Source organism: Ruditapes philippinarum, unplaced genomic scaffold, assembly GCF_026571515.1.
Source record: "Ruditapes philippinarum isolate M1 unplaced genomic scaffold, ASM2657151v2 ctg24_1_1_1_1, whole genome shotgun sequence".
Taxonomy (NCBI): Eukaryota; Metazoa; Mollusca; class Bivalvia; order Venerida; family Veneridae; genus Ruditapes; species Ruditapes philippinarum.
The window spans coordinates 296,680-315,415 of NW_026853760.1; the positions used below are offsets into that span (position 1 = coordinate 296,680).

The following is an 18,736-nucleotide window of genomic DNA, read 5'->3' on the forward strand; positions in this document are numbered from 1 at the left end:
AACCAATAAGAAAATTTTAAAATTTAATTTGCAAGTTAGTCCTGATCTTGATCCTGAATCAAACATTGAACTTTTAAACTGATTATTTAAGCTCATGATGTGAAAAAATTTATTTTCGTAAAGAAAATTGTATACGTGGTAATTTATTTGTTCTTCTTTTCAATAATATTATTAATGTTTTGTAGATTAGCAAATTAATAACTTGTACTCGTAGCAATGCCGCTGGTGACTGCCGACTAAATTCATGAAATTTACTTCATTGTCTTCATTTATCATTTGTGTTGAATCAAATCACACGAAACCCCTTTAAAAAATGAAAATCAAATCACACGAAACCCCTTTAAAAAATTTCATTTCGAAGAGCGTAGCTACTACGAATTCTGATTTTTTCCCGTGTGAATTTATTTTGGCAGGAAATATTGAAACTACAATTACTTGCCAATTACTTAAATTGCATCATTAGTCATTTGAATGCTTAAGAGTTAAGTCGGTCCTGTACCAACTCGGCAAGGGTCAACTCGGCACAGGTCAACTCGGCCCTCTTTTAAAAACCTATTAGAAAATAAATTGTTAAGTTTATAAAAAATTTAAGGAGAAAGTTACTATAAAAGTATTCAGAGGTTTGATCACTAACAAACAGAAATTGAAAAAGTTGGCAGAGTACATGTACGTATTATTTGAAATTATCTTTGTTAAGAAGAGATATCAAGACAATAAATGTTACATATTGATCTTTAATTAAATTGAATTTTTATGCCAATATATGCAATGTTCATTAACACGACCAATGCAGTTTGAACGATGCATTTTACAAAAAAAAAACATCTTAAGTAGGCAAGACATGCATATAAATCGTAAATTCTTCCCATCTCTGTTTGAAACAATTGATGTATCCGCTTGTACCTGATTAAAAATCTTTATTCATCAAACTTTTTCATCGTTACTTTTAAATTTTCGTATTTAGGGATTTTATGACGGGTAGTCGAAAGATTTTCAAGTATTGTTTTTATTGGTGTTACAACGCACTTTCTTTCCATCCTTCCTATGGCCATTCCAATGCACGAAAGTTTTTCATTTTCATCTACAAGAAACACCCCTGCGCCAGAGTCACCAGCATCACAAACATCTGGGATCCAAGGGTGGATCTCAGAGGGGCCGAAATGAAACATGTTCTTCATGACAACCTGCTCTCTTATTTCCGTATGAGGATCAGTGATGATTAAGTTATCAATATCATATATTTTAACCACATCAGCTTGTATTGAACATTCTCCTGAGGTGAGTAACGTCCTTTTTCCAACTTTTAAAATCTTTTTGTTACAGGCGGCATTTGGATCCGAGATAGAACCATCTTCGTATTTTAGTTCATTCCTCAATTCTGTATATAAAAAGAATGTACAACAAATATAATTATAACTGGTGTAATATGTATTATTAAGTTGATTCTTACAGTTTTCTTTACATTATAAATATGTACGAAGGTTGGCCATAAAACTCGTATAGTAAACCTTTTTTGTAACTTCCACATTTTCTGAAGCACTTGATCAATAAATGTGTAATTTAGTGATTGAATAATATTTCTGTTGCAGTAACCACTACTTACCAATTTTGTCCGTTTTTTTTACCGCAGCTACCCAATTGAAGGGGTTTATTGCAGACTGAACTTTTCTCGTTTATGTAAGCAAAATGGCTTTTGAGAGAAAAAGTTTATAAAGAGGGCTTTTGTTCAAGGGGTATAAATACATTAAAGAAAGAAGAAACACATGGAAGCCACTGACCTCCAGATGGTAAAATGAAAAAAAAAAAATGAAATAAAATTTCAAGTAAACAGTATTTTAAATACTAATCTAGTTAGGTTTATTGTATAAATCCATCATTACTGACACCTAGATTCAAGAAAGAATGTTGACAAAAGCGTTAATATATCTGGTTTTTCTTTTCCATAATCTACTACGTTACTAACGCAGTAGCCAATATAAATGGAGAAGATAATTCATTTAACGCGGTCACGTGTCACAACAGCAATCACAACTACTCAGCCCTTGCCGTCAGACTTCGGATAAGGACCTCGAACACAATAGTATGAATACACAGAACGAATGCGGTATTTCGGTCTAACCTACGCTAAGAAACGAAACATGTAAACAAATAGTAATTTAATGCTTGGAGTTGTTGACAAGTTTATTTCCAATATACATTGTATGTAGTAAAAGTCCACCTAAAATAAGTGAATTCATAAAATATAGAAATCTTTTGTAGCTATGACTTCAGTTATTTTAGATGGACTTTTATAACAAATATTTGAAATAAACTTGTCAACAAATTCCAGTATTAAATTACTATTTGTTTACATGATAATTTTCTAAGCGTAGGTTAGACCGAAATACCGCATCCGTTCTGTGTATTCATACTATTAATATTGTGTTCGAGGTCCTTCATTCGGAACTGCCTCGGCTATTATCTTCAATTTTAAACTAATTCGACTAAATGTCAACAGGTTGGTTTTTTGAACTTTTGGTTTCTACAGCCATAATAATTAATATGTAAATAATGTTTTGTATGCTTTTGTACTTATGAATTCACTTATTTTAGGTGGACTTTTACTACATATATTGGAAATAAACTTGTCAACAACTCCCAGCATTAAATTACTATTTGTTTACATGTTTCGTTTCTTAGCGTAGGTTAGACCGAAATACCTCATCCGTTCTGTGTATTCATACTATTGTGCTCGAGGTCCTAATCCGAAGTCTGACGGCAAGGGCCGAGTAGTTGCGATTGTAAGTAGGCCATCTATACAGATCACAGATTTCAAGGGACCAAGCCCAAGTGATCAGCTTTATGGTGATATAATATTATTTGTTATAAAATCTGTGCACAGTTTAAAGTTCGTTAATGCTAGCTAGAGTTATTAAAGGCCTTAGGATCATTCAACAAGATCTGTCTGATGTCTACAAAGAAGGAGGAATCATTTATTGAAAATTTGACCTTTGACCCCTGTGTGGAAATTTACGATAGACATCTCAACAAGTGAATTAATATATTTATATTTATTGCCATATAGATATTAATTATTTATTGTCTGTTTGAAATACTTGCATTTAATTTTTGATTTCAAATTTTGAGAGATGATACTGTCAAAGTCAAAAAGTAATGTAGCAAACAGACATCTATTGAAAGACTTAAATGAAAAGTCGATTCACCAACAATTTGAGTCGTTTAAAATCTTACCTGCATTTAAATAATCTCCGTATGCACAGGATATAAAGTCCCCTTTAAGTGGGTGTCGTCTAGTTATTTTCACAAGGGCAACATCAACCTCAGACGTATAAGCACACGCAACAACTTTACCACATACTTTGTCGTCTGTTAAGTCACATTCCTTTCTTTGAGCAGAAACATTGACAAAGAGCTCATCTCCATCAGACGGTTGAACTACTAGAGTACCTAAAATGCCTTGGACTCTCGAAGGACCGCCAAAAACGTGACAAGCTGTCAAAAAACCTGTACCTGTGTTTTTTGAATCATCGTTTCCGTATTCAATCTGTACAAAAGGCCCTACTGTACCGCTACCTCGGTTTCCCTTAATTCCTATAGAACATCCCATTACCAAGTTACTGAGTTTGACAGTAGGAAGAGACTGGTATCCCGCCGCAGGAACAGTATCTGATAAAGCTTTAAAGTATCCCTCTCTTACATCCACCGGAAACTCGATCGATTTATGGGGATGCTTTAACTTAGTTGGGAAAATTGTTTCACCTTTTGGAATGAAGGATTTAAGCCTGACATACAACACTATATGTGGACTATTATTTACATAAAGTTTGTCATCTTTTATTCTTCCCATGCTGACACTTATCATTTCTAAATTACTATGTTCTTCCATTAGCTTATCGGCATTAGAAGCTACAGTTTCCTCAATGCATTTTTTCTGCTCTTCGTCCATGGAATAATCTGATTCGTATGATGATTCTGCAGTCAAAGTCTCCGATGAAACGTCATTATAACTTCTTTGAAAAGTTCGAAAACCTCGATATTTCCCAAATGCACGTTCTTTGTCAATATCAAAATTGTCTTTCATGAAACAAACAAAAACAACATCATTTGAATATTGTTTTTCAAGATGGCATTCAGCCGGGTATACATTTACATAATTTGAGTTTGACATGAGAAGACCATACCTGATGCTGCTAAGAATAAGCGATTTATCGTCTTCATTTGCTAGGCTGTAATCGTTGATATCACATCCTGATAACATCAGTATTTTTGCCATTTCAAAAGTAAGCAATGCGTGAATAGTTGCCTTGCTACAATTTTGCAATGGTTTTCCGAAGAAATCTCGTGCCAAGCTATCCATTTTCGCCGAACTTAAACTTATACAGAAATACTTTTTCCCAGCTATTATTTCTGATGATGTGAACCTGACTGTATTTGTATTATTTCGGAGTAAGGGATAGGCGATTTCTTTTATTTGATCTAGATAATGAGAAATATTTGTATTGTTTGAAGTTATTGCAATAGATCGCACACTGTTGCCGGTTTCTGGCGTAAACACGCACTCATGCAGTTTAAGTAATGGTATTTCGGAAACAGAAGTCAATTTGACTTTCGTTGAAATATCTTCAAAGGCGATGCGCTCAAAAGTCAACGAAATACTTTTTTGACCGACCTTTTTAACTGACTTGCAAAGCATGTTTTGAATAATACGTGCAGTTCTTTTCTGTAGAACATTTTCTATCCCTTCATGTTTTAAAGTAAGTTTATTCACTTGATTAGGCTTCACGTATAAAGTTAGAGGTCTTTTCCCGCAAGTTTGGTCACGAAACTTGATAGATTCAAGCACCTGGATTACAGTGTGCTTTTTAAAGTGTTTCCTACAATCAGATTCATAACTACAATCCAAAATGACTAAGCACCTTTCACTTTCTTCTAAGATATCTTTAACAATGGTTTTAAATGTTTCGAAAGGTATATTTTCTCTTTTTGACACAGCCTCGGATACTAATATTAACCCGGTGTATTTTTCTTTTTGAGGAAAAGGAGGAGAACCACTTCTAACGTCACCATCTTTACAAGATCTTTTGAAATAGATATTCAGTATATTATAGATCAGCCATTCTTTATTGCTCCATTTATTGGAAGTCTTTTGATTTGTTTCCGTGTCTTCAACAAAAATTGAACGATACCTTTTAGTGCCGTAAATTAAGTCGACCACGCTGCTTTCAGAAATTTCACATTCTTCAAAACTTTTCACTGAGTCTCCGACAAGAAGTGTTTGTTCAAACGACAGGTCAAATGATCTCGAATCGAAATTATCTGCCTTGGTACTTTTTTGTGCAGAGCAGACAAAGGCATTTTCTGCAGTTTTAAAGTATTTATAAGTAAAACCTTGGAGTTCTGCAAAAAAGTCACAAACAAAATGTTTAGGATATCAAATACTGTGACAACAATATACCTTATAAACCTATAAACTGTATTGTCAAATAAAAAGAAAGTTCACTGAAAAGGCACATAAATCAATAATCAATATCGACTTATTGTAGATAAGTGATTGTATTATTCAATTAATTTTGTACATCAAAAAACATCAGCAACATTTCCAAAAAAAAAAAAAAAAAAAAAAACCAGAAAAAAAACAGAATTAATGTATATGCAAACATATTTGATTCTTCGAGAAACATAAAAATGACAAAGTTTGAATTGCAATTAATATCATTGAGTTAAAAACGACATTTTTCAAAAATATTCTTACTTTTTTTATTACAGCTTTTTTCCAACTCTTTAGATTTGACGATCTCCGGTGATATCTACAACAGGACATAAAAGATATTAAATAAAATCTGTATTAAGTGCACTTACCTTTAACTGAAGTCCCAATAGATAGCAGTGGTGAAAAAATGCTGAATCGGTTAATGAATCTTATATATACTTTGAAACTGTATTACAATTTATAGATTGAAAGATATTGTAAGTAATGAAATGAATGATATGGTATCTTATTTTCACAAATGGTCTGATATTTCATTGCTATAAATTTTTGATTCTTCTAAGTATTACATTTTTGTTACACAAATGAATGATTGAATGATTTAATGCGTACCTCCTCTAACTTTGCCTTTGCTCGCAATGCATTTTGGCCTCCCAATTGTGATAGAATTAAGTGCATATGTTTTAAATCATCAGGCGTAAATGAAGTTGCTGGATGTTTGATTCGTCGACCTTTTTTGATTATCTGAAATATAGATTAGGCTACATTTACTTAAATTGAATTTCATACATGCTTTAATGCAAACCACATTTGTTGACAATAAAATAAAATACAAGTAATGCGTTTTCACGTTAACTTAATATCTAAATGCATAGAATTTATGTTAATCATAAATGGCATGGCAAGCTGCAAAAGTTTAATGCTCATGTGTAAGATGATGATTAAAGTTCAAGATCTGAAATAAATCTAGGCAAAATTGACATACTAGTATATCACCATTTTTTTACGGTAAAACCAAACACAATCCTGAGCATGTTTAGATGTCCAATGGTAACATATTTGCTTATAAATCTATGTTAAAGAATTGGACCCTTTGAAAATCCGATTAAATCACTAACATCTATGACTTATAAAACTTTTCTTGTTACAATATATATAGATCAAACATGACAGATCCACTAGTTACACGAATATGGTACTCGCAAAAGATGGAGAAGGAAACTATTTAAATCGGTAAGGAATTCATTACATTTGTCACCAAGTCTGAAAGAAAACTTTCCTTAAAGACAAATTCATCTATAACTGGCAAAAGTCACTTGATATTATACATATTTTAGTTTTATTTATAAATGTTCAAAAAACATATGGTTAAAAGTAGGCAATGTGCACTTGTATGCTTAAAACGGTGGAAAGATTAGCAACATGAAGTTGTATATTACCTTGTCCAATTGTTTTTGTAGTTGTTCGCTGGAGAGATCTGTTGTATTTTGGAGAATTTTTTGAAGTAAAAATCTGTTATTTGTGATAAGATGGAGAAGGTCTAAAATATCTGTTGTCTCGGCTGAGTCGGAGCTATGTTCCATGTAACATTTTGCTATATCCCAGTAGTTCTGTGTCCATTGACTTATATCTGTTGTTTTGAAATTTGGTGAATATTTCATATGGTCCTCAATGATTCCTTCACATATAAAATCGCATATGTAATTAGGACAAGCTCTTTTATCTCTCTGCTTATATTTACAGAGGCAACTGATCGGTGATGGACATACATTGTTAGAATGTCTTGGTTTAAGGTTATACTTATTACATTCGAAGCAGGATGCCAATGTTGTAAAACCACTTTGTTCGACATCTGGAAGTTGTGCCAGTAATTTGTCATGGTGCTGTTTAACACTTATCTCCACAAATTCGGTAATTCCTGATTTGAATACTTCCAGTATATTTGTCTTCTGTCCCATCCTTATTTTGTTAACTAAAAATCATGTATAACAAACGTGATACATCTGATAATAGTTCAATTCTAAAGTTTCTACTTCATGATGAAGGACTTAAAAGCCAGTCTAACAGTCACTGGGCTATATCTAACAACTAAAATGATTATTATATTACCTATCACAACGGTGAAATACTGGGATAAATGGATTGATGTTACCTTTATTAATTTTTTCGACTTGTTTTGGACGCTAAGTATTTTTTATGGATGAGATAATTAATTAATTCATTAATTGTATAAAAGTGAAATGTACATAATATATTATATTTCAAAAACAACATATATATATAGCACCAAAATATATTATCGTTATTATCTTATATATAAGTAACCTCATACATTTTTAATATATATCGTATGTAAAATTAAACGAAGAATCATTGCCATAGGTGGGGGAAAAATGTTTCATGATACCAATCCTTAGCATAACTTAAATTAAAAAAAAAAACTACGAGTTACTCACTCTTATAATATTTCCTATGTGTTAAATGTAGATAATATTTTAAGTTAACACTATGTTTAAAATAAATTGCCGTATTTCAACATTTCCATTTGAATATTTAACTTTATGAAAACTTTAAAACAAATACAATAAAATAAGAGTCCTTATTAAATTAATATAATCAAGTTTTTCATAACACATTGATCGCAACGAATCAATAGCCACTGAAAGGGTAGAATGAGAAGATCGCAATTAAATCTGGCACATACCCAATATTTAAAACAGATAACAAAGGAATGGTATTTACTGACGTTATCATACAAAAAAAAAACCTTCAGTAATATAATACGAACTCTGAATGGGCATGTTTTATCATGTCATTACATTGATTTCTGTTGATAAAGTGCATGCCTGATAAATCTAGCTTTATCAGTCACCCCAAGCTTTATCAGACACCTCATCAATACACATTTTGACCTTGACAGAGCTACCTTTTCGGGTCATTTCCGGTCTACTGTTTACACCGGGTACTACAAATACTGCATATTTTGATACGATGAAAATAAAACATATTAAAAACAGACAAAAAATTGTTACTGTTTTATTTTGTTGAATTGTTTAACACTTTTTAACAAATTTAAAAAAAACATGTCCGTTAATAAAAATAAATTAAATAACAATATTAAGTAGAGAATTTATCAGCTTGTCTTCTGCTACAGTATCCTTAATCCAAGATCTGTGCAGTTCAGTCATTCAAAAATGTCTGATTATTTTGAGTCAGACCACATTTGACTTAATTTGGGATCAGCTTAAACCACAACATGTTGGAGAAATTGATCCAGATGAATTCCTGAACAGATACAGTCTAGAAATCGCTTATTTTGATGATGAAACGGAACCAACACCACCTAGCCTTGTTAAAACCAGCCTTTCTGAGAGTGCCCCTTTGTTGTCCATCTCTGTTGCTGGAAACAAACCTGAATTGCCAACTTCAATTGAACAACCTCCTGAAACAAGATCAGAATTTTTGAATTTATTTTCAGGTGATGTTAATAAATTAATTGAAGAGTAAGATAACAAAAATACCATGCGAAAACTTTAACTGACATAAATAAGTTCTGAAGATTTCTTGAAACAAAAGGTGAAAGAAGAGAGATTAATGAGATTACTATTAATTAACTTGATTCATATTTAGCAAACTTTATTTTGTCTATAAAGAAAGCAGATGGTACCGAATATGAACCGAGTTCTTTACGTAACATTATCAGTAGTATTGACCGAAAACTGCAGAGAAATAAATATCCATTTCTCATAATGAGAGGAAATGGCCCATAATTTTCTTTGACAAGAGATGCATTAAAGGCCAAACAAAAATGTCTAAAAAGGTTGAGAAAAGGCAATAAACCACGAATTGCATCGTCACTCTCCGACAAAGAAGTCGATCAATTGTATATCAAAGGTGTACGTGGTGCCATGACACCAACAGCATTACTCAACACTGTTAGGTGGAACAATTGCCTTCATTTTGGAATTAGAGAGACAACAGAGCAATATAATCTCAGGTTGGGGAATGTTTGTTTAGTTATCATTTTTTCTTCATAATAATAGTAATAATAATAAAAATACTTTCTACATATATTACCATGATTAAAGAAAACGATAATTCTTTCACTAAAATCTGGATTTAAAATAGAGCTGTCATTGATTCAGATGATACCGTACATTGACATCTGGTGACAAATATCGACAATACAATGATATATCCATAATTACTTTCTTATAAATGTCCTTTGCATGATTTTTTTTTCTGACAATTTTTTGACATGAACTGATAAGTAAAGTGTCCATTACGTAACAACAGCTTAGTGTTAGACATGGCCACCTGCTTTTTTTTATATGTTTCAGGAGAATTTTCATAGTTTGCAGACTTTAATTAATTAATCAACATTATCGATTTTACAAATACCGTATTATTATACAATTATTGACTAGCGTGCCATTGAATATGATGTGATATTCACCGGCAGATGACATATTGACCGAGGCGATAGCCGAGGTCAATATGACTTTCTGCCGGTGAATATCACCATCATATTCAAGGGCACACTAGTCAATAATTGTTTTATTATATGAATAGGCTATCAGAATTTAAAGAAAATCACAGACAGTACAACTTTATGCACGTACAATTTATGCCTGTTTCGTTGAAGCGCGGGAAAAAGAGGCACGTGAAAGGTGTGCAACAACTACGCGAACGTTGGCATATAAAAGTAATTCAAGTTTATACTCATCATTGCGGTGTAACTTTTAACTGTAATTGTAAAGTAATGATATTTTAATCGAGAAATATACCATAAAGAACAAAACGCAACAATTATATTTTAATAAGCACGCGTTATTAACAGTCTACGATATATGGTCATTGAATATGAGTCTCAATCTATTTTTAGACTGGGAAAATCCAATTCAGCCAGTGAATATGATACTACACCCAGTGAATATGATTCTATAAAAAGTTCTGTTGACTACTGTTTGGACCAATGAGATTGCAGCTATATTTAGATCATATAATAACTCTATTTAACACCCCGGGGTCTTGCTTTTTTTCAAAAGGCACTAATTGGAAACATAAAAATGTGCTATAATTGGAAACAATATGTTACTTGTTAGTACCAATTACTGATTGACAGAAAAAAATCATGACAGCTCTATAAATCAACGAATTTATAATATTACCAATGTTAAAGTCAAATATTTTAAAAATATTATCTAGATGCTAAAACATAGACCAGGGACAAAATAAATCTATTTCAATAACTAAAATATTCAATAATAGCGACAGGCTTCAAAAGCAGTAATTATATGTAATATATTAACGTATTACTAACATGAAATTTCGCAATAAAATGTTCTATTTTCATCCAAATATTACATTATAATGAATGTCTAAACACTTACTTTTTGACCGTTTCCGATCAAAAAGTCCCATGGATGACCAGAGTCTGTCCAAAAATGGTAAAAATGCCAGCAGCATTAAATGTTTTATGTTATAATTAAATATTCTCGTCCCGTCCATTTGTTTCTAATATTAATTTAACATCAGGCTCGGCACGACAAAAAAATGAAAGGCTCGGCAGAGCCTCGCCCTTTCAATTTTTTTCTTAGCCTTGCTTGATAAATTTTATAATATCAGACACTAGCATGGTATTCTCTATTAACATTACCATTATTTTTTATTACATAAATATTTTGTATGTGACACTATTGACTAATGCCAACTTAAGCATTTTGTGGTAATGGAAAAAAAAGAACTTGTTAATAGTGTACCTGATGAAATCCCTTTTCTACGGAAGCGTCCTGGTGCCAATTTAACATGTTCTATAAAAAAGATAACTCCTACGTAGGACTTTGTAACTCCTACGTAGGACTTTATAACTCCTACGTAGGAGATAAAAAGGCCTAATTAGGAGTTAAAAACTCCTACGTAGGACTTTGTAACTCCTACGTAGGAGATAAAAAAAACCTAATTAGGAGTTTTAAAGTCCTACGTAGGAGTTTAAAAGTCCTTCGTAGGAGTTTTAAACTCCTTATTAGGCTTTTTTATCTCCTACGTAGGACTTATAAAATCCTACGTAGGAGTTACAAAGTCCTAAGTAGGAGTTTAAAAGTCCTACGTAGGACTTAAAAAGTCCTACGTAGGAGTTATAAACTCCTTATTAGGCTTTTTTTTTATCTCCTACGTAGGAGTTATCTTTTTTATAGAACATGTTAAATTGGCACCAGGACGCTTTCGTACTTTTCTTTTTTGATTTAAACATATTTTATTGCCCAAAATAAGACATATACATACATGTAGACAGTTACAATACAATACAATGACATGGCATATTTGGCAAAAGGGTTGACCCACAAGTTCTCTCAACATTAGCAACGGGTCTTCCCTGTACTTTTCTGTATTAAGGAAGTACAAAGCGTATCATCATTTGACCTACATGTATTAGGCTCATACATTTTAACAATCGTTAAGTTTATAATGTTGTGCATTAACAGTATAGATTACATTTAAATTATGTTTTATAAATAATGAGCTACTGTTCTCGTTTAATTGATTGATTATAATGTTAGGGATCAAATCCTACACTTTGCCTCGTCTTTATGGTGCTGATTTGTGCCATGCATAGGCACTCATTTGCAACATATTGTTTTGTCTACTACCCGTGTCATATTTAACACAGACACATGTTGCTAGTTCTATCGTTTAATGACCACTGAATGTTCCAAGTATATAAGTGGCAATTTGCATGTGCTCCTTTAAATGTTAATGCACAAAAATAGGTACATTAATCCAGTAGACCTGAATGAGCATGAGCGCTTTTCATGCCTACAAGTAAATGCAGAACGCGGTAATTTCGCGTTTCAATATCAATTGTAACGTTTAAAAACCATTTCGTCATGTTTTTTGTTGCTAGTGCAAAGTCATTTCAGTTATATTTTTACAATGAATTTACTGAGGACATCATTGCAGTACGCTAAGATAATATGTCGCCCCGAGTCACGCATATTAAAAACGCGTAACAAAGCCGTATGCTCACGTTTTATCGTCAATGCATTTTTTTTTCTCCTTTTATGTGCACTTGAGTGCGCAGCTAATAATCACCGATCTTTCATGCCATTTAAATGGACTAAGGGGGCCATATCGTTTGTTATTTTCTTTTGTTTAATAGAGGGCCATGGCCCCTTATTCTATTGTTATGGAATTGTAATAATTGTATATTTATTAATATGTACACAGAGCGTGCACGTGTAATATTTAACACAGACACATGTTGCTAGTTCTATTGTTTAATGACCACTTAATGTTCCAAGTATATAAGTGGCGGGAAAATAATGGACATGCGCATTACAGTACAAAATGTATAAGATAGCATTGAGATTGAACATATGTATTCAATATACAACAGGAACGACTTTTTTGTTCTCTTTTGTTCTGTTTACAGCTCCATGACCCGCTACTTCTCTTAAATACAATACAATACATATATAAAAAGGTATTAACACAATTTTAAGTGTAATGCAGTTGTAAATATAGGTAATAAATTCCGATCTTAGGTTATCGTTATAATTTAATGATCAAACCAATTGATATATAGATAACGCTCTTAATTAGAACCTTTTTCAAAAAAGGGATGGAATATCCAAAAATTTATACTTATACTTGCATATTTTATTTTGTATATCAGCAGACACTATACGACGGTTAAAATTCGTTGTGGAATTAAACTGAATAGGCCTATCGATTGTTGGTGCAATTCTTAGTCCGCTTTTCATTTTTGGGTAGGTTTGCACAGTTAAAATAAACTGGGTGATGTAATGATCCGAAAAAATTCTGATAAGTTATTGGTCCAGACCTACACCGAGTCAGTGGCTGAGTGGTTAAGGTCGTTGACTTCAAACCACTTGCCCTTACTGCTGTGGGTTCGAATCAAAACAGGCACTTTAGATTCTTACATGTGATGAAGCTATCTAGCTAGCTTACGGAAGGTCGGTGGTTCTACTCAGGTGCCCGTGTTTGCCTGAAATAATTCACGGAATGGCACATGAGGTATTTTACCAGCAGACAGCTGGACAGTCGCCATATGACCTTATAACAACTATAAAAAATAAATAAATAAACAAATAACAACTATAAAAAATTAATTAATTAAATAAATAAATGAATAAAAAAAATAAAAATGGTACACAAATCTCCGGAAAATATCTCCAGTCCCGTCAGTCGAGTCCCTTAAAATGTCTATACATGTATATACATGTACATGAGTGTATACTTTGTTATCTCATACAACTTTAAGTAATGTAAACTTAACCGTTTATATGACACTCAAACTAGATGGGGTTGTTTATTTAATCTAGTTTTTTGTACAGATATACATGTATGAAAATCCTCTATGCAAATAACATGCCACTTAGCCTTCTCCTAAGGTCGGTTTTCAATATATTCATACCCACCAAAATTAATGTTTAGAAGAACAAAGTAAACAGAAAAAATATGCAAATATAGAGAATACCACGAAACACTTATCCAAATCAATATTTACATAAAGTTTTATCTATACATAAATGCCAGGCACTTCACTTCAGTTATCTGTAAATTTATGTTTACTGTATGTTTAAGAAAGTAATAGTGAACAAGAAGTATTTTTTAAAGCTACAGTCTCACTTACATCCCGGGGTGATCCGGGAACAACTGGGGTACGACCGGGAACAACCGGAGTAGATCCGTAACTCTGCCGGCAACGTCCGGGATGATCCGGGATGATCCGGGAACATCCAGCATTCGACCCCGAATGGCATAACATATTTAATATTAAGCTGCGGTCTCACTTACTCCCGGCAGAGCCCAGGACCATCTCGGTAAGTTACCGGGATGACCAGGGACGTTCCGGGGTGATATTATTGTTGCGGTCACACTTTCCCAGGCATTTCCCAACTTACCACCCTGGATGTGCTCAGGACCATCCAGGCAAAGCCCAGGTGAAGCTACGGTTTATGCCGGTGCTTCGTCGGTCGTTCCCGGATGACACTGGAAGAGCCCCGGTTGACTCAGGCAGAGCCCCGGTCGATCCAGGCAGAGCCCAGGACGATCCAGGCAGAGTCCCGGTTGAACCCCGGTGGATTGAAAACGCGCGAAAATGATTACATTGATACATAATTTTTATTTAATATTATATCTGTTGTTCCAGAACAGTAATTCATGATGATTTTCTGAAAAACCTTATGCAAGACTGGATAAAAGGGAAATGGGAAGGGTTTTAATACAAACAAGTGAAATCATCGCAAAATGTCGACATTCTTTTGAAATGAACCGGGCTTTGCCAGGACTCTACCGGGATCAATCGTAGCTCCATCGTCATCTTCCGGGGTTATGTCGGCATCCTCCGGGGCATTCACCGGGGCTCTGTCGGCCTTCACCTGGGCTCTGCGAGCATTCACCGGGGCTCTGCCGTAGCTCTACCGGCTATATCATGCCCCGGATCATCACCGGTTTGTGTCGGCAGAACTACGGTGCATCACCGGTCGTTCCAAGCAGAGCTAAGGATGGTGCCGGCAAAGCTATACTTCCCGGATCATCCCGGACCACCCCGGTGATAATAAATATTTTATTCCATCCGGGGTCGAATGCCAGATGTTCCGGGATCATCCTGGACGTTGCCGACAGAGTTACAGATGCACTACGGTTGTTCCCGGTCGTACCCCGGTCGTTCTCGGATCACCCCGGACGTCTTCAGGGGCTCTGCCGGGATGTTAGTGAGACTGTAGCTTTACCGGGGTGGTCCGGGATGATTTGGGAAGTATAGCTTTGCCGGCTTGATCCTTAGCTCTGCCGGGAACGACCGGGGTTACGCCAGAGAAGCACCTTAGCTCTGCCGGCACAAACCGTGGATGATCCGGGGCATAATATAGCCGGTAGAGCTACGGTAGAGCCCGGTGAATGCTGGCAGAGCCCCGGTGAAGGCCGGTAGAGCCCGGTGAATGCCGACAGAGCTCCGGAAGATGCCGACAGAGCCCCAGAAGAAGACGATGGAGCTACGGTTGATCCCGGTAGAGCCCCGGCAAAGCCCGGTTCATTTCAAAAGAATCACAACAATTTGCGTTGATTTCAAAACCCTTCCCATTTCCCTTTTATCCAGTCTTGCATAAGGATTTTTCAGAAAATCATCATGAAATACTGTTCTGGAACAACAGTTATGATATTGAATAAATATTATGTATCAATGTGATCATTTTCGCGCGTTTTCTATCCATCGGGGTTCAACCGGGACTCTGCCTGGATCGTCCTGGGCTCTGCCGTGGCTCTGTCTGGATCGACCGGGGCTCTGCCTGGGTCAACCGGGGCTCTCCCGGCGTCATCCGGGAACGGCCGGGGAAGCACCGGCATGAACCGTAGCTTCACCAGGGCTTTGCCTGGATGGTCCGAAGCGCATCCTGGGTGGTTAGTTGGGAATTACCGTAGTGCTGCCGGGGTAAGTGTGATCGTTACAATAATTTCACCCCGGATCGTCCTGGATCATCCCAGTAACTTACCGGGTTGGTCCTGGGCTCTGCCGGGAGTAAGTGAGACCGCAGCTTAAGAAAGACACTCGATCGAAGTAAAACTGGTTTACTTGCATATGATAGTTCTTAGTTTTCCATGCAAAGTCATATAAAATGTTAGCACAGCTTGCATAACAAGGACGTAATAATTTTTTGTAGGGTTATTAATCTTAAAAATGGAACACTCTAAAATGTATGTGTTTCTAAACATACCTGCCGTGTTTCAACTGAAGTGAACTCAATTTATAACATCAACATCTGCGCAGTCGGTAAGTCTATGACTTTTCATAGTGACCAGTCATTTTCGTAGCAATCGGTCACTTTTCTTTGTAACCTCTAACTTTTCAAAGTAACTAGGTTTTATTCCCTTGTATTGACGCGTGCTTGCTGTGTTCAAATGTCTTGTCTTGATTTTCCTTAGCAACCACTGACTTTCATAGCAACCAGTGACTTTCAATTATAACTATGGATTTTGTTGACAGCAAGTGACTCTCATAGCAACCATTGTCTTTTTATAGCAACTTGTGACTTCCATAGCAACCATTGACTTTCCAAATGAATTTTATCATGCCAATTTTGAGTGTAACAATCTATTAAGCGTTGTTTAAAATTGTTAACAAAAATATTCACTTCTCTTATTTCTTGAGAAACCCATATATAACTAAATCCATAACTGTACAGAAGTATTCGTATTTTGCTAGCCCAACAAGTTCTACCAGCTTCATGTAGTGATTTTAACATTAAATAACATTGTTTTGGGTAACGGCATATAGTGCTGCAAATTCATAGGGTAAAATGACATCGAAGTGGTCTATGTCAGCCAACAGCAAGTTTTATATACCAAATTGTTCGTCTTGGTCTGTAGTTTCCGGAATGAGTATTCATTTGGTTCAAGTCCGATGCGTAGCTTAAAAATCCAAGATGGCGTCAAAGCTGGCCGCCAAATTTTCCTAAATATTCTAGAATATTAATATTTGCTCATATTTGTTTCCGCTTTTGTAATTCAAGTGGAAATTTTTGCACGGAAGATATTATTTTAAGCGTTTTATACCGAAGAGATTTAATTTTATTTTGAGAAAATGGATTGCTTTTTGCTTTTTTTTATAAGTAATTAAGCAAAATAATGCTAAACTTAATGGGTTTTTTTGCTATGATACTCTTGTCTTTTAATTTTTAAACAGAGACATATTTATTACTTATTTTGTTATTCCACTATTGTAATGTATTTCATGAGAGTAATGCTTGAATCGGCATTCATATCATATCTAAAGAAACTTTCTTTGTAATTATGCAGTTAAAGGACATATAAAATGAGAGGCGCGTACATTTAAATGGTTTTCAATGTAAGGTTTTTGGTAACTTGGTACTTATTGTTCTATCACTTATTTCCCACAAATTTTGTGTTTCTGTCAAATTATAGCTTCTTTAGTGCAAAAAAAAAAGTCCATGTAACTGATTAACATAATAAACCAGGAATATGACAATTTGCTTGTGGTTATTTAATGAATTATTGTTCGAATCGTACCCCACCCACCTATGAATTAAAATATAAAGGAACTCTGACCCCTCGATTATATTGATTATTATGGAATGAACAATATTTACGTAAAGTTCATACACATAAGGGGTTGATTTTCAAAGTGTGTGATACTATTACAGGTATCCTGTCAGATCTAAAAATATGTTACCAATTTAATAAGCATGATTTTGTTGTAAGTTCACCTAAGGATTTTGAAAAAAGTACAATGTATGCAAAACAACCTCTGCTCATTTATAATGTTACACACCTTATTATGTCAAATGAAATGTAATTTACTTTTTAAAGTTTCTTAAATTGACAAAATAGTCATTTTAAAAAAGTTTTTGATATTTTATCTACATAGATTATTACTCTGATGACCTTCGGTTTTTCATGAAACATTTGCATAGTAGTTCGGATAACAATAATGTAATAACATAATGTTTTATATGAAAATCGTTCTTGGCATATTTATAATTGTGTTTTGTGCTTATTTTAATTCCTTCTAATTTTGACCTTTTTCGAGTTGTGTGGTTCTAGTATTTCTTTTTAAATATTGTATAATAAACACTTTGGATAAAATAGTGGTATAATAAGCCTTTGGATATGTTACCTGCTTTTAAAGATTATATTTTGACCTTTGATCCCGTTATATAAATCCATTTTATTTTAGTTTCGCCCATTGTTCTCTATTTCTTGTGGACAATATGTTGTATGTCGTGCAATTGCAACGAACATTTTACATTGAAGATACCGTGATCACTTTTGTATGAATACCATCTGTGGACGTGTTCTTCACTTCCTTTAAAAGTGTACCAGTTTATGTAAAATTGAGAATTTTGCTTTAGCCGGTGCTAGAGGGCGTGGATAGTAGGTAACTTGCAATTACCACTACCGGTATGTTTCTATATGACGACACAGTGTAAATAAAAATAAATCCCAGCCAAGTAAAATTCTAAACAAACTGTTATGGTTACATTTAGACGAAATAAATAAAATACATACTGATCGTGTAAATATGTAAATTAAGGTAAGCCTAATTACCATAACCAAAGTACTCGATGCCTTAAAGGAAGGCAGAGCAACCAGAACATCACTTACCAAGACAGAAGACGAAATTAAAACAATTAAGAACGCACAAAAACGTCAAAAACGAAAATGTTGCAGGCTCGGTTTGATTGAGCCTGTTCATGAACGGCACTG

At 34.3% G+C, this 18,736-nt stretch overlaps 1 protein-coding gene across 1 annotated transcript in view; it reads right to left on the bottom strand.

The window, feature by feature from the left end:
• Positions 1-917: 917 nt before the first annotated feature.
• LOC132737762 (uncharacterized) overlaps positions 918-18,736 on the bottom strand; it is a 40,213-nt gene continuing 22,394 nt past the window's right edge. The window contains exons 2-6 of the mRNA XM_060725103.1: positions 6,928-7,460; positions 6,101-6,232; positions 5,753-5,807; positions 3,232-5,397; positions 918-1,378 (exon numbers count right to left, since the gene is read on the bottom strand). Of these exons, the coding sequence (XP_060581086.1) occupies positions 918-1,378; positions 3,232-5,397; positions 5,753-5,807; positions 6,101-6,232; positions 6,928-7,460 (3,347 nt within the window). The remainder of the gene's footprint in view (positions 1,379-3,231; positions 5,398-5,752; positions 5,808-6,100; positions 6,233-6,927; positions 7,461-18,736) is intronic.